Source organism: Cebus imitator, unplaced genomic scaffold (assembly GCF_001604975.1).
Source record: "Cebus imitator isolate Cc_AM_T3 unplaced genomic scaffold, Cebus_imitator-1.0 Scaffold41, whole genome shotgun sequence".
Taxonomy (NCBI): Eukaryota; Metazoa; Chordata; class Mammalia; order Primates; family Cebidae; genus Cebus; species Cebus imitator.
The window spans coordinates 3,903,300-3,919,679 of record NW_016107356.1 but is presented as its reverse complement, the minus strand read 5'-3'; the positions used below and the strand labels follow the sequence as shown (position 1 = coordinate 3,919,679).

General features: G+C 38.9%; 1 protein-coding gene across 8 annotated transcripts in view; it reads right to left on the bottom strand.

Moving 5' to 3' along the window:
- Positions 1 to 16,380, bottom strand: part of ITSN1 (intersectin 1) — a 243,004-nt gene that overhangs the window by 159,997 nt on the left and 66,627 nt on the right. For all 8 annotated transcript variants that reach the window (XM_017526161.2, XM_017526162.2, XM_017526163.2 and 5 more), the window contains exons 2-5: positions 15,771 to 15,830; positions 13,386 to 13,478; positions 11,953 to 12,016; positions 4,021 to 4,181 (exon numbers count right to left, since the gene is read on the bottom strand). In XM_017526161.2, coding sequence (XP_017381650.1) covers positions 4,021 to 4,181; positions 11,953 to 12,016; positions 13,386 to 13,478; positions 15,771 to 15,798 — 346 coding nt within the window. In that variant the 5' untranslated portion in view covers positions 15,799 to 15,830. The remainder of the gene's footprint in view (positions 1 to 4,020; positions 4,182 to 11,952; positions 12,017 to 13,385; positions 13,479 to 15,770; positions 15,831 to 16,380) is intronic.

Here is a 16,380-nt window from a genome sequence, read left to right as displayed (position 1 = left end):
AAAAGAAAGTAACATCCATCACAACAGTAGGAACCGTGCGGTCTTGCAGGCCAGCATGTTCCAGCAACTAAGACACACAGTAGGGGCTTACAAAACACCAGTTTAATCCAATAAAACCATGTACTCTGGCAAAACAAAAACCAAGCAAAAGAAAAATAGACTCCTCCTGTATAAGTTGGGTCCAGAACCAAAGAAGAATTATGCTGAATGCAAACACAATGGTGAAAGAAGATAACAGAATTTCCTAGAATAGAAAATTCTACTTTCTGGGTGCCCTTAGGCAAGTCACAGTATCACTGCACCCCATTTCTCTCTCTTCTCTATAGGGGAGTTGAACAAAATTATTGTTCAGACCCCAGCCTGAGCCTTAATTCTACAGTGTTAACAACTACATTAAAAAATAGGTGAGACTAGGTGCTGTGGCTTATGCTGTATTCTCAGCACTTTGGGAGGCCAAGATGGGAGGATTACTTGAGATTAGAAGTTTGAGGCCAGTATGGGCAACACAGCAAGACTGTATCTACAAAAAAAATTTTTTTAAATTAGCTCACTATGGTGGTGCATGACTATAGTTCCAGCTACACAGGAGGCTGAAGCAGGAGGAACGCCTGAGCCTAGGAGTTAGAGGCTGCAGTGAGCTATGATCATGCTACTGCACTCCAGTCTGGGCAACATAGTAAGACCTGTCGCAAAACAAAACCAAACCCATGCACTCAAGGAACCCTGCAAGAGTGACACGCCATGTTACCCAGTTGGTTTGGCGATAATGAAGGCAGGGAGATGGTAATTTTTAAAAACCTAAAGCCTTTAGATAAACTGTAGCTTTAGACAGGTTCTACCTCCTTTGTTTCAAATAAAGCCTTAAGCAAAATGTTTAATTTCTTAGAATCCCAGTTCCCTCATTTATATAACAGGGCTAATAAATTCTGCATACATTTTAGGGATATCATTGTGATCAAATAAAATATTATATGTTAAGGCACATACTATACATAAGGGCGAGAAAATGCAGAGTCAAGTTTTTGTTTTGTTTTTTGAGGGTCTGGCTCTGTCACCCAGGCTGGAGTGCAGTGGCACAATCTCGGCTCACTGTAATCTCCACCTCTTGGGCTCAAGCCATCCTCCTGTCCCAGTCCTCCAAGCAGCTAGTACTACAGGCAAACACCACCATACCCGGCTAATTTTTGTATTTTTTGTAGAGATGGGGTTTTACCGTGTTGCCCAGGTTGGTCTCAAACTCCGTAACTCAAGCAATCTGCCCACCTCGGCATCTGAAAGGGCTGAGATTACAGGTGTGAGCCACCGCACCTGACCAATAATTTTAAATATTAATGAGAAAAGAGACTGAGTGTGGTGGCTCATGCCTGTAATACCAGCACTTTGGGAGGCTGAGGCAGGTGGATCACCTGAGGTCACGAGTTCAAGAACAGCCTGACCAACATAGTGAAACCCTATCTCTACTAAAAATACAAAAATTAGCTGGGTGTGGTGGCATACGCCTGAAGTCCCAGCTACTCGGGAGGCTGAGACAGGAGAATTGATTGAACCCAGGAGGTGGAGGTTGCACTGAGCCAAGATCATGTCACTGTACTCCAGCCTGGCAACTGAGCAAGACTCTGTCACAAGAAAAAAATAATAACAATAGTAATAAATTATTTTATTCTCAAATGGCTGAATGAACTATAAAAAATATATGTATATTGCCCTAGATTGAGCTGAGAGGTGGAACTAGCAAACTAGATCTTCGGGCAAACTTGATCAGGATCACGTACTAGTAACTTCTCCTATGTCCTGATATCCTTCATGGTTTAGCCTCTTCAAAATCATTTATGGAGAACATCGATGTGATGAGAACGAGGTGAGGAAAGACAGGGAGAAGTCTGGGGGAAGAGCAATGGGCTGCTTGGCAGAGTATTAGAGCAGAAATCCTGGCAGATTTCCCTTCCTAACAGTAGCAGGTTACTTAATGACTGTCAAACCTTCTCAGCAGGAAGGTCACAACCTCCTGAAACTAAATCAGCAATAGCTCCATAGTTGGAATTCTGATGGCAGAGTGGAATAAGAGGAAATAAATTAAATGTTAATAGAAAAAATTACTGACCCCCAGGTTTGAGAGAAAAAGAAGAATGAGATGCCTCCAGTCATCTGACCTTTTCTCCACGATGAGATTTCTTCTTGCAGCATTGGAAGAAAGCCAATAGAAAACCAAACATGGTTTTTGGTGTTTTTTTTTTTTTTTTTTTTTTTTTTTAAGACAGGGTATCACTTTGTCACCCAGGTTGGGATGCAGTAGTGTGATCTTGGCTCACTGCATGCTTGACCTCTTGTGCTCACATGATCCTCCAGCCTCAGCTTCCCAAGTAGCTGGGATTATAGGCACACACTGCATTGCCTGGTTAATTTTTAAATTTTCAATAGAGACAAGAACTTGTTGCCAGGCTGATCTCTAATACGTGGGCTCAAGCAATCCTCCTGCCTCGGCCTCCCAAAGTGTTAGGATTACAGGCATGAGCCACTGTGTTCAGCCCCAAACACCCTTTAGCTGTTTTGACACCTGGGTCCTGACCAAAGATTGGCTACAGAGGCCTTCAGGGATTCAGAGCAAGTTCCACTTAAATTAGCTCGTTAACTAAGGCAAAACACTGTGAGCAGACACTGGACAAGACAAACAATGGCCCCAGCCATGTGGTGGCTGCTGCAGTGTTCACATCTGCTCTTCCTTACCTTTGCTAACATATGGATTTTTCTTTCTTTTCTCAAACCACAATTTGCCTCAAGATCTTCCCAAAACCTTTTCCTTTACAAAAACCAGCCTTGTGGCTAAATCTTACTCAAAGAAAGGCAATACATTGTTTTTAACAGGAAACCTAATAAGTAAAACCAGAGTATTTCTGTATCTTAGCTTATCATAGTATCTGAGACACCCTGAATTACTGTTGACTGCCCCCTCCCAAATCTATTTCACTTTATCATTTAACACCAGCTGCCTGAGGATGGAGAGGAAAAGAAACTCTAGCCACAATTTTCATGTTTTGTTTTAAACTGTTAAAGAACCTCCCCATGAATCAGATGTTAGATTTGATTACTGTGATGTCCAAATCAACCTAAAAAATTAAAGTCCAGAATGAGAACAGAAATCAGAACTTTTGATCTCAGTCAACTAATTAACTAATTAACTTATTAAAAAAATACCTGTTTGAAAGATAATTTTTTTATGGAATTACGTTTGTTTGCTTGAGACGGAGTCTTGCTCTGTCGTCCAGGCTGGAGTACAGTGACGCGATCTTAGCTCAGTGCAGCCTCCATCTCCCGGGTTCGAGCCATTCTCCTGCCTCAGCCTCCTGAGTATCTGGGATGCACACCACCATACCCAGCTAATTTTTTATATTTAGTAGAGATGGGGTTTCGTCACGTTGGCGAAAGTGCTGGGATTACAGGCATGAGCCACCATGTCCGGCTGGAATTATGTTTTTAATCAGGATAAAAATGTTTATTTTTTCTCTATTCCATTTTGTTCTAAGAAAGAATTTAATGTGGCCAAGTGACTCAATAGTGTGATTCAAAATATATATTTCTAGATACCATAATCCAAAGAAATTGTTTATGCACAAGGAGAAACAGACATTGTGGAAACCGAAAACCAAAAGGAAGTATGCAACAACCTGAAAGATCAACAGAAGAGCAAAAAAAAAAAAAAAAAAAAAAAAAAAAAAAAAAAAAAAAAAAAAAAAAAACAACAACAACCCAGAAGCTACAGCAGCAGACTGCAAGCTTGTTCCTTTTCCCCTGACTGACAGCCTGCACCTCTGCTTTCATTTTGATTACTTTACATCCTAGGGTTCAAATGTGAACATACTCCTTCTCCTCAGCACTATCTTCCTGCACAGGGCCATCATTTTTTCAGACAGAATTACCTCCTAGAATTTCAGAATGTTATAAGCTATGAGGGGAAAAAAAGGAAAACATTTATTTTTAAAATATACAACAAAATGCACAAAACCAATTCATTTTCAGACTTACCAAATGCTGGTGCACTAGAAATAGCAACTGGTTGCTGTTTCATGACAGGGGGAAGTGCAGAGGGTAGCTGATATCCTTGTAGCTTGAGTTTGATAAGTTTCATAGCTATGGAAAACTCCACTTGATCCATTCTTCCATCATTATTCATGTCAGCTAGTGCCCTGCAAACCGACAGCATGGCCTGAGAACAACTGTGACCATAAAAGAACCTTTCCAAAACCACCACTCCCACCAACACGAAAACAAAATAATTAGCACCCTTACCCCTAGGGAGAACAACAGAAAACATTAACTGTTTACCAAGCTTCGGGGAATAGCCTGTAAATAATGGCAAAGTTTTATATAAACATAAAATATCTTCCACTCTGCCACTTTACCAGGTAACTTTCAGCCCCAGTGTGAGTATTTGTTCTTTAGACATCAAAGGGGTTTCTTTCTGAAGTGATGAAAATATTCTGCAATTAGATGATAGTGACTGTTGCACAACTCTGAATAAACTAAAACCAATGAATTTGACACTTTAAATGAGTAAATTCTATTATATGAATTCTTTTACAATAAAGCTATTAGAAAAGAAAAAGATTTAGAAGTAGAGAATGTTACTGCTAGAGATACTTAGATTGCAATAACTTCTCTGTGGAGTTCTGCAAACCTCAACGTGGGAACATGACACGATCTACCTATGCTATGCTAGGGTTACTAAACTATAATGCTACTATACCTCTAAAGCTCTTGAAACTAACGTTTCTTTAGAATCGTGCCCCGTATCACTCAACAATATTGTAACTCAGCTTACGAAATGTGTTTGCTATTTGAAATGGTACTCAAATATACATGGTCCAAGTACAACCTGTAATAAGCTTTAATGTAAAGTATCTTCTCTCAAAGAAGAGTAAGCAAAAGGACTCACTTCTCGGCCTTTTGGCTAAGATCAAGTGTAGAAGGCCAAGCAAAAGGAATGAAAGTTTGTCCTTGCAAATGGAAACGACATTATGTCAAACTGTGCATATTCATGATTTAACCTCTTCTGCATAAAAAAGGTTTATTCAGATTTTATTTTTTAATCTAGATATTAAAAGCATAAGGATTTATTTTTTTAAATCAATGTTACAAAAAATGTATTTGAAAGATCTAAAGACAACAGTTCATTTAAAATATCATAACTAGCCATCTTTTAGACTGAACCATATCCAGATAGTGTTCACAAAAAAAATTAAGTTACACAGAAATTCATCATGCATAGCCGGAGTTAAAGAAAGAAAACGTGAGGGTGGGCAGGGGAAGAGCAAAAAAGAAAAGAATGAATGAATGAAAGAAAACCTAACACAATAAAAAGCATGGCATAAGACAAAGATAAAAAATCTCTAAAAGTGATCAAGACTGCAAAAGTCGGCACAATCATTTCAGAAAATAAAGATCATAAAGCAGGAAACAAAGCCCTGTGGTTCCAGAAACCTCCTTTTGGCCTGCTAGGAGTTCTCCACTTTCTATAGTCAAGGGCCCTTCAGCAAACCACGCCAGTGGAAACTGAATTCCTCTCACTACTTGTGAACCTGAGCATCACTTTTTAATATTTCGTTGTCATTTGAATTTCCATGTTTATGAATGGTTTATTCAAATCCTTTGCCAAATCTTCTATATACTTGTATGTCTTTTTGTTGTCAGTTTATAAGAGCTCACAGTGTATCACAAATTAACTGTTTATCTGCTGACGGCTGAAAGATTTTTAAAAATTCATTTTGTTGATTTATGTATATTTACAGCATAGAAATTCTAAATTTTCATATGTAAAATATTTCTTTTATCATATGATTAGATGGTTTTTAGTCCTTGATTTTCTAACATTATATTATTTTATTACATTTTAATCCTTAAACCAATAATTGTGTGGGATGGGGGAATTATCCCAGGGTTCAACCATATTTCTTCTACATGCATTCCTGGCTTTTCCGGTAATATTTATTAATCAACCCATCTTCTTGTCACTGAACTAAAATAAATTTTTATCATGTATTAAATGTTCATATGAAGTGGGAACTATTTCTGGATTATCTGTTCTGACTGTAAAATACTTGAAAAGATTTATTCGGAGCCAACTGTGAATGACCAATAGCCTGTAACACAACCCTCAGGAGATCTTGAGAACGTTTGCCCAGGGTGGTCAGTATACAATGTGGTTTTATACATTTTAGGGAGACATAAAAACATCAATCAATGCATGTAAAATGTACATTATTTTGGTCTGGAACGATGGGACACTTGGAAGCAGAGGCTTCCAGGTCACAGATGGATTCAAGATTTTTTGATTGGCATTTCATTGTAAGAATTTTTGTTTTGTTTTGTTTTTTAAATTTTTTACTTTTGAGATGGAGTTTTGGTCTTGTTGCCTGGGCTGGAGTGCAATGGCTCGATCTCAGCTCACCACAACCTCTGCGTCCCAGGTTCAAGTGATTCTCCTGCCTCAGCCTCCTGAGTAGCTGGGAGTATAGGCGTGCACCACCACACCTGGCTAAGTTTTGTATTTTCAGTAGAGTCGGGGTTTCTCCATATTGGTCAGGCTGATCTTGAACTCCCAACCTCCAGTGATCCGCCTTGGCCTCCCAAAGTGCTGGGATTACACGCATGAGCCACTGTCTCAAAGAGTTATTATCTGATGAGCTGGATTCAATGGAAAGAAATGTCTGGGTTATCACAAGCGATTTTGGAGAACAAAGTTTTGTGGTTGAAGCCTCCAGGTAGTAGACTTCAGAGAAAGTAGATTGTAAATGTTTCTTATCAGACTTTTAAGAGCCTGTTTTATCATTCTTAAGGTCTGTGTTAATGCTAATGCTGGTCAGCTGGGCCTGAATTCCCAAAGAGAGTAGGGTATAGTGAGTCATGTACGACTCCCTCTTTACATCTAGGTGTAAACGTTAAGGTTGGGATGCCTTTGGCTGAGATGAGGGGTCCATTCAGATGCTTGGGGGGCTTGGAATTTTGTTTTTAGTTTACATTACTTTCCAGAAAGCACTACTGGATGTCATTCAAAACAATGAAATCTATTAAACTATTAATTCTAGTAAATCTATTTCATTTAAACTCAGAACTGAGCAAGAAGGCATTCAGTAATGTCTTAGAGGCAATAAGACCAATAAAAAAGATTGGCCTAGCCAGGTGCGGTGGCTCACACCTGTAATCCCAGCACTTTGGGAGGCCAAGGCGGGCAGATCATAAGGTCAGGAACTGGAGACTAGCCTGGTCAACATGGTGAAACCCCATCTGTACTAAAAATACAAAAATTAACTGGGTGTGGTGGTGGGCGCCTATAATGTCAGCTACTCTGGAGGCTGAGGCAGGAGAATCACTTGAACCCAGAGGTAGAGGTTGCAGTGAGCGGAGATTGAGCCACTGCCTCGCAGCCTTGATGACAGAGCAAGGCTGTCATGGTGGTGAGGCAAGACTGCAGCGAACCCAGATCGTGCCACTGCCCAGCCTGGGTGACAGAGTGAGACTTTGTCTCCAAAAAAAAATTAATCCAGCTGCTGTTTGGAGACTACAATCTACAGGGGCAAATGTGAAAGAGAGAATCCAGTCCAGATACTTAAACAGTGGGCCGAGGTGAGATGACAGCTTAGGACAGTAGCAGTAGAGACAGAAAGAAGTGGCCCGACTGGGGGTAAAGTCTGTAAATGGGGTCATGCTGATGGACTGGGTGTGCAGGGTGAAGAAAAGAGAGAAATCAAGTATAGGGTCCAGGTGTTGGTTTGGGGAGCCAGATAGATAGTTGCCATCTTAGTTCAACGCCATGAACTTGAGATGATAAAGATGTAGGAATGAGGGATGGAGAAGAGGGGATCAAGAGTCCAGGATGCCTTATTCTTTTTTTTTGTATGAGGTTAGCAAATTGATCTTGTTGGGACTGAAGGCCCTTCTGACACATACTCAGAAGTGTCTTAAGAGAGTCCAAACTATTAATATATGGCTGTTTGCCCTGACCCATCCATTCTGAAGCAGATCACAGAGTTGATCTAATCCTTGTCTTCATGTATCTGGCTTCCTTCTTTCCTCTCAGGACCCATTTCCAGGTCGTGTTCCCTCACTCCCCCTTTTCTTTCCATTTCTGCGGCCCTCCATCTCAGATTTCAAAGCCTTTATCCAGTCTCTTTCCCCCTGTCTCTTTTTCCTTCCTGTATCTTCTGGCTCCTGTCTATTCCTTCTGCTTTTATTCTCCTCCCTTCCACTTCAATTGCCAAAAGGATATCTGCCAAACTCCTTCCAGCTCCTTATTAATAAGACAATTTCTAGGAAGATGTATCATCTTTGGCCATGGTTATAATTTGGCATTATACACACTGACTTGACTCCATCCTCTGAGAATTCAGATTTTCTTATATTAATTGGAAGTCGGCTAGGAAAGACAAGAAGTCCCCAAAGCATTAACAGATTACAGTTCAAAAGCTCATAGATTAGTTAACTGGAATACAGTTTCAAACATAATAAAGGTTTCTAACATATACTGCCCATCCATCACTCAAATATTTGAAACAAAGTCCAGAATAAAGTAAGTAAAGCTCAGAGACAGAAATTAGACATAGTTCCCAATTCTCAATCCAAACTTCTCTTCTTTCCTGGGTGTAGTGGCTAATGCCTATAATCTCAGCATTCTGGGAGACTGAGGCGGGCAGACTGCTTGAGTCTAGGAGGTCAAGACCGGCCTCCAGGCAACATGGCAAAACCCCATCTCTACGTAAAAAAAATTAGCTGGGTGTAGTGGTGCATGCCAGTAGTCTTAGCTACTCAAGAGGGTGGGGTGGGAGGATTGTTTGAGCCCAGAAGGTTGAGGGTGCAGTGAGCTATGATCACGCCACTGCACTCCAGCCTGGATGACAGAGTAAGATCTTGTCTCAAAAACAAACAAAAAATTATCTTCTTCCCCAGATGACTGACACAGGACTGCCTAAAACTTCAGAGTCAAACGCATTCCTCTCTCTACCAAAAGGAGTAAGGACTTACCCTGAGACCCTACAAGAAAAATCACAAACACAAGATTAGCATAGGAGTTACAGGGGGCTGCTTCTTTAGATCAGCTATTCTTACTTGAAATTTTAAAAACCTAGGCTTGGCCAGATGCGGTGGCTCATGCCTGTAATCCCAGTACTTTGGGAGGCTGAGGCGGACAGATCACTTGAGGTCAGGAGTTCAAGACCAGCCTGGCCAACATGGTGAAACCCCATCTCTACTAAAAATACAAAGCTTAGGTGGGCGTGGTGGTGGGTGCCTGTAATCCCAGCTACTTGGGAGGCTGAGGCGGGAGAATTACTTGAACCTGGGAGGCAGAGGTTGCAGTGAGCCAAGATAGTGTCACTATACTGGAGCCTGGGTGATAGAGCAAGACTCTGTCTCAAAACAAACAAACAAACAAAACAAAAAACAAAAAAAACCCTAGGCTTTAAGAGATCAAGTACTGCCTAGGGTTACTATATGAATAAGTATCAATCAGCTCAGGTGAAAGACAGATCTTGCTAAACTCATACTTTGCACTGCATTATTGCATCATCTGGGCAGGCTATCAGTGGTTCATGAAATTTCCAATGACTTTTCAAAGATATTTCTTTTGGGAAAAGAGACTTATGACATTTTTTGATAGTAAAATATGCCATCACAAACTTATTTAGCAAAATGTCAGAAAAAAATCAAAGACAAAAAAAATATTTTTTGATTCAATCTAAGACTGCCAAATTACCATCTTTAATAAAAATGGTCACTATAAAAACCTGACTTTGGGCCACTCAGGTAAAAATAGTTTAGAAAGTTAAGACAACTACAACTGTTTTTAGAAAAGTTAAGACAATTGTTTTTACTTTTTAGAGACGCGGTCTTGCTCTGTCACCCAGGCTAGAAGGCGCAATCATAGCTGACTGCAGCCTCGAATTCCAGGGCTCAAGCCATCTTCCCACTTCAGCCTGCCTAGCAGCTAAGACTACAGGCATGCACCACCATGCCCAGCTAACTCAAAATAATTAGTTTTGTAAAGATGAGGGCTCGTTATGTTGCCCAGGTTGGTCTCAAACACCTGGGCTCAAGCGATCCTCCTACCTTGGCCTCCCAAAGAGCTGAGATTACACCCAGCCAAATGTTACTTTTTTCAGTTAAGACAGTTGTCATTTCCAGGCATGGTGGTCACACCTATAATCCCAGCACTTTGGGAGGTAAGGCAGGAGGATGGCTTGAGTCCAGGAGTTCGAGACCAGCATGGGCAACACAGCAAGATCCTATCTCTTAACAGTCCCTGGCCTGCAGTAGAAATCTGAAAAATAATGTTTTAATGTTGAAAGAATAAATGAATTTTCAAAAATTGGGAATGCAACATAAAAGCATAATACAGTGGAGGAAGTGAAATATGGAAAAGAAGGTTCCAGTGAGAGGTCATGATGGTGTGAAACGTGATCATGTATGAGATGCAAAACAGAAGAAGCTTGTTACAACTCACACAGGTGCCACAGGTCTCTTGCGTCTAAAGCTTCGACATTTAACTGACAGAACAGCACTTCTGTGCTTACTTGTGCATGACTTCTTACTTGTGGGCTGTTTCTCCATCTGAGACTTTTACTTAAAATACAATTCCAAAACCGCTTGGCTATCTGATTTTTCTAGCTCTAATAGATCAGAAGTTAGAATCAGAATGGCTTCATAGGAGCAAGCACACTAGCTTTAAAGAGACAGTCTAACAGCCAATATGCTGACAACCAGGAAAAAGAAAATAAAGCAGACCCAAAAAAAGCACAGGGATCTGGTATCATTTCATTTCATTTCAAATATATCCAAATACACACACACACACACACACATATATATCCCATCAAAGTTCTGCTATTTCAGGACAGAGTTACTGATTTTCATGATGACATTTCATCAAGAAAAGCTTAGATTGTGTTCTGTAGACTCTGCTTAAAAGAAACGAAAAGCTCTATCAACCTTTATTAATTCCCATAAGATTATAAATTAAAAGGCTTGGTCACTTAAGAGGACAAATTAATTAGCTGAAAAATTTAGTTGTGTGGAATACCTAGTCCCTGGAGATGATACCTTTTGGGGTTTTATTTTGAGGGCCTATTATATGCCACAAGCCACCGTAAGCCCTTGGTTTTTCTGCTAATCTTCTCAACAACTCTCACAAAACTATATGCATGCCTATTTCCTAGATTAGAAAACTGAGGTCAAAGAGGGTAACTGTATCTCCAAAGCAGAGACACTGAAAATGGTACAACTGGGATTCAAACTCAGGTGTACGTCTAGAAATCATGTGCTCTTTCTTTATAGCAAGCTGCCTTCATATAGCTAACTCAGGGAAGTGAAGTATTAAGCACACTTAGTGAAAAAATATCTTACAGGACAACAGAAGTCAGCATGGTTCTCCAAAGCCATGATCCTAGAATCCAAAACTGTATTTGCCACCCTTTTTATTATACTCTGTATTTTCTGTGGCTTAAGAGATTGAATGCCTATTTGTGATAGTCAAAGAATTCAACATTGTCTATTAATATTATGTATTCACCATGCACTAACTCTCAAATATTTCCTTTACCTTTTATTCTTCAATGAAAGATAAAAAATCATTCCAGTATACAGCAAGAAATATGGGACATCCAAATAAATATGAGTGATATGGATGAAGCCAAAACTAGTGAGAGAACACCAAAATTTAGATATCTCCGTGGAAATTTAACTATTTGACAGTGTTGTCATTCAAATGTCACCATTTTTTGTTGCTATTGTTTTGTTTTAGTTCCATATTAGAAAGACACTTTTCAGACATAATTTTCTGGTAAGAAGTAACAAGGTATTTCAGGATAGAGATACATGTTCTCCTTTTATAACATAAGAAATCATATTACCAAAAAGAACTAAATGATATTTTATTTTGCCATCTGCTTATGTAAAATTCCAACTTACCATATCTGTGCTAAAACAGGCTGAGGTAACCCAGATTGAAAAAAAAAGTTTCTAGCTTGATCACCTGTAAATTAAATAGAAAATTAAAGTTTCAGAAAAAAACAAAAGCTGACAGAAATCCTCTAATAGCAAAATTACAAAATTTAAAAAGAGGCTGGTAATACTATAAATACAGACTTGAGTGTGTTATAAAAGTCCAAGGATAAGCTCATAGGCAACGGTAAAAGAATCCAACAGCACCGACTTTAGAATTTAATACTTTAAAAAATCATCTCAAAAAGGGCCTACTATTTGCTGGCATAGATTTTCCACTTTAATTAATCTGCTATTAACTAAGATATTAACAGCTACCCATTGTGCAAAAGCACATTTACAGGAATCCTTAGGAAACTGACAAGCCATACTTTCACTTCATAAAAAAAACTTCATTGCCATACCTATGCTCCAAATTCTGGGTACTTCTGATATAATTATGGAGAACAAGTAAAAATGAATAAGAATCACACCTGAGGTCAAGTGTTCAAGACCAGCCTGGCCAACATGGTGAGACCCTGTCTCTATTAAAAATACAAAAAATTAGCTGGGCGTAGTAGCGGGTGCCTGTAATCCCAGCTAATCAGGAGGCTGAGGCAGAAGAATCACTTGAACCCAGGAGGTGAAGGTTGCAGTGAGCCAAGATCACGCCACTGCACTTCAGCCTAGGCAACAAGAGTGAAACTCCGTCTCTAAACAAAAACAAAAACAAAAACAAAAAAAAGAATCACATCCATTATAAACCGGTAATAAAATGGAATAATGGTACAAACACGTACAAAAAAAAAACACAATTCCCCAGGCAATAAAGATCCTATTTTTTCTAAAGTGAATTCTTAAAAAATAATCAAACAAGAAAATTAGTTTGTTTATTTTTGCGATGGAGTTTTGCTCCATCACCCAGGCTAGAGTGCAATGGCGTGATCTCGGCTCACTGCAACCTCTGCCTCTTGAGTTCAAGCAATTTTCCTGCCTCAGCCTCCAAAGTAGCTGGGATTACAGGCACCTGCCACCACACCCAGCTAATTTTTTATTTTTAGTAGAGACGGGGTTTCACCATGTTGGCCAGGCTGGTTTGGAGCTCCTGACCCCAAGTGATCTGCCTGCCTCAGCCTCCCAAAGTGCTGGGATTAGAGGTGTGAGCCACTGGTCCTTTGATCTTAATAAATTTCCACAAATTATATGCACAAAACAAGTGGTTTGACATGCACCAAAAATTGCAAACAAGGTATGAATCCATTATGTGTAAAATAATTGTAAAAAGACAGGCTCAAGGTTAAGGCAAATAGGTAAATGTCTCTCCTTGGTCATATTTGCCCACCTTGGCTTTGCATAACAGAGTTTCCACAGACATCTGCACTACTGATAAGTAAAAATGATAAAATGCTGACTCTGATTACCAGTAATAAATCCAGATATTGGCTTTAAGCTATGGAACTGCTGATCATGCTTCGCTCTTTCCTCTACAGTTATGGCCCAGATATCCAGGCTGCCTAAAATTCAAAGAAAAGACAAACAAATTATTCAGTGAGAAAAGGAAAACAAAATGCTCTCACACACTATTTCCACAGCACTTCAAGATTCTGTCAATGTATTATAAAGACTTGATAAATTCACATCTGCTTGTCCTTGGAAGTTTTGCATATAAAGTTAGAAAATTAAGTATAAAACAGGACACAAAATGTTAGAAACAGAAAGAGAGAGAATGAGAGAGAAAGAAAAGAAGAGGCACACATTCCTGTTTTAGAAACTTGTCCTACAATCCCATAGTTAGCAAGATTATAGCAAATTAATCATTTACTTACATAAACCCAAGCAACAGACTAAATTAACCTAAACTTAAAACTGCACTCTCAAGTGCCTTAAATGCCACAGGCAAAAAGCTATGAAAGAAGAAGTTGAGTGTGATTAATATCCATAAAAATCTTTTGGGGAGTGATTAAAATAATAGATTGTGGTGATGGTTGCACAATTCTATAAATTTACTAAAAATTATTATACAGTTAAAGCTAGCAAATTTTATGGAATGTAAATTACATTTCACGAAAGCTGTTTTAAAAAATGGGTATCTCAGTGAGCAGGAAGCAGAGTTAAAAAAAAGTGGGGGCGGGAGATGTCCTGATATGAAATAATAGCCAAAAAGAATGGGTTTTAGGTTTTCGTTCAGTTTCAGCTCTTGGACTGACTAGATGTCCACTTATGACCGAGATCTTGCTGACTTTGGTCCTAGGTCTCCTCAAACTGACTAAAATAATTCTAGATTACATACATGGAAAGCTTTCAGAAGCTTGGACACTTTCCACAAAACTGGGAATACACGATATGCATGTTTCACACAAAATGTGAATGTGCCCAGCACACAAGTAAAAACGTCTAAACATTGCATCTCTCTTCTCTACAGGGTCTGGTATGACACTGACAGATAAAGTAGGAATCTAGAAAAATATTTACTGTGGGGATGAAGTGGTGTCCAAGACAGAGATGACCCCTTCCTCACAGGCCTTACACTTCTAAAATTCCTAGAAGAAGTTTTCACTGCCCTGTCAGAATTCACCCCTAGAACTATAAACAAAAACCAAAAATTGCAGTTATTAGGAAGGGGAACAAAAATAAAACAGAATAACTAATAATTTCGAAAAGTTTACAGATCTCTGTACCAGAATCACATTGAGACTTTAACTCTTTTCAATGATGAGATTAGACAGCTTTCAAGAGTAACCTATTAATATGGATTTTTAATAGGTATTTTTAATAAGTACTATTTTTTAATTAGTATTTTTGTTTAAAAAATAACTTAAAAAAAAAAACTTGGCTGTAAGCAAGTACATTTAACAATTTCTTAGTGACCTTAGAAAAATTACCCAAAAAACACATTTGATGCAGTCTGATGTTTCAAACTTTAGTTTATCTAACTAGAGTAAAACAAACAAAAATGTCAAGCTTCAAATCCAGGCGTTGAAAAAGTGTAAATGACCCCATCACCTCAACAAATAACTCGCTGATAAAAAAACAGAGGAGTGGGGAAAAATTCACTAAGAGACTTGGGAAAAACACGACCTAATTTCAATGATTATACCTTATTTGGATCCCAATGTAAACAAACAAACCATCACAAGAAATGTCTAAAGACTATAAGGTACAGACTAGATATAGCAAGCATTTTACAGGTGTGATAATATGGTATTGTACAACTTTTTTTTAAATTTTGAGATGGAGTCTTGCTCTGTTGCCCAGGCTGGAGTGCAGTGACATGATCTCAGCTCACTGCAACCTCCACCTCCCAGGTTCAAGCGATTCTCCTGCCTCAGCCTCTCAAGTAGCTGGGACTATAGGCACCCACCACCATGCCCTGCTAATTTTTGTATTTTTAGTAGAGACGGGGTTTCACCATGTTGGCCAGGCTGGTCTTGAACACCTGACCTCAGGTGATCCACCCACCTCAGCCTCCCAAAGTACTGGGATTACAGGAGTGAGCCACCTCGTTCAGCCAGTATTATAAATTTTTATAGGTGTGATAATGGTACTGAAGTTACATCTTTAAACATTTTCTTATCTTTACTAAAATATTTATAGATGAAATGATATGATGCCTGGGAGTTGCTCCAAAAGAATCCAGATGAAACAATATTGGGCATGAGTTGATAATTAATGGAACTATATGATGGAATATATCAAGGCTGATTATATTATTTTTCTCTACTTTTTAATTTTAAATTTGCCACAATATCAAGTTTTAAAAATCTGGTTCCAAAGTACATTAAAAAAGGAAATTTCTGAAAACTTACCACCAAAAGGTGTTGGAAACTGAGCCATGGTTCTGTTACTTTTACCTTGCTAATCGACGCCTGTAATTGAAATGCAACATTTTAGTTTATGAAAACTTAATTCCTGTATAATCATAAACACACCAACATGCTATCTTAAATGGTCAGAAGACAAATACTAGAGTTAGAGCATAGCTCTACAATTAAGGAATTCATTCATTCATGTATTACTTTTTAAATATACAGTTGTCCCTCATTATCCCAGGAAGATTGGTTCCAAGACCTCCTATGGATAAAAAAAATCCATGGATCCTCAAGTCTCTGATATAAAATGGCACAGTATTTGCATATAAACTAAGCACATCCTCTTGTATACTTTAAATCATCTCTAGGTTACTTACAATACCTAATACAATGTAAATGCTATGTAAACAACTGTTATACTGTATTGCTTAGAAGTCTGTACATGTTTAGTACAAACACAATTTTTTTTCCCCAAATGTTTTCTTTTTTTTTTTTGGAGACGGAGTTTCGCTCTTGTTACCCAGGCTGGAGTGCAATGGCGCGATCTCGGCTCACCGCAACCTCCGCCTCCTGGGTTCAAGCAATTCTCCTGCCTCAGCCTCCTGAG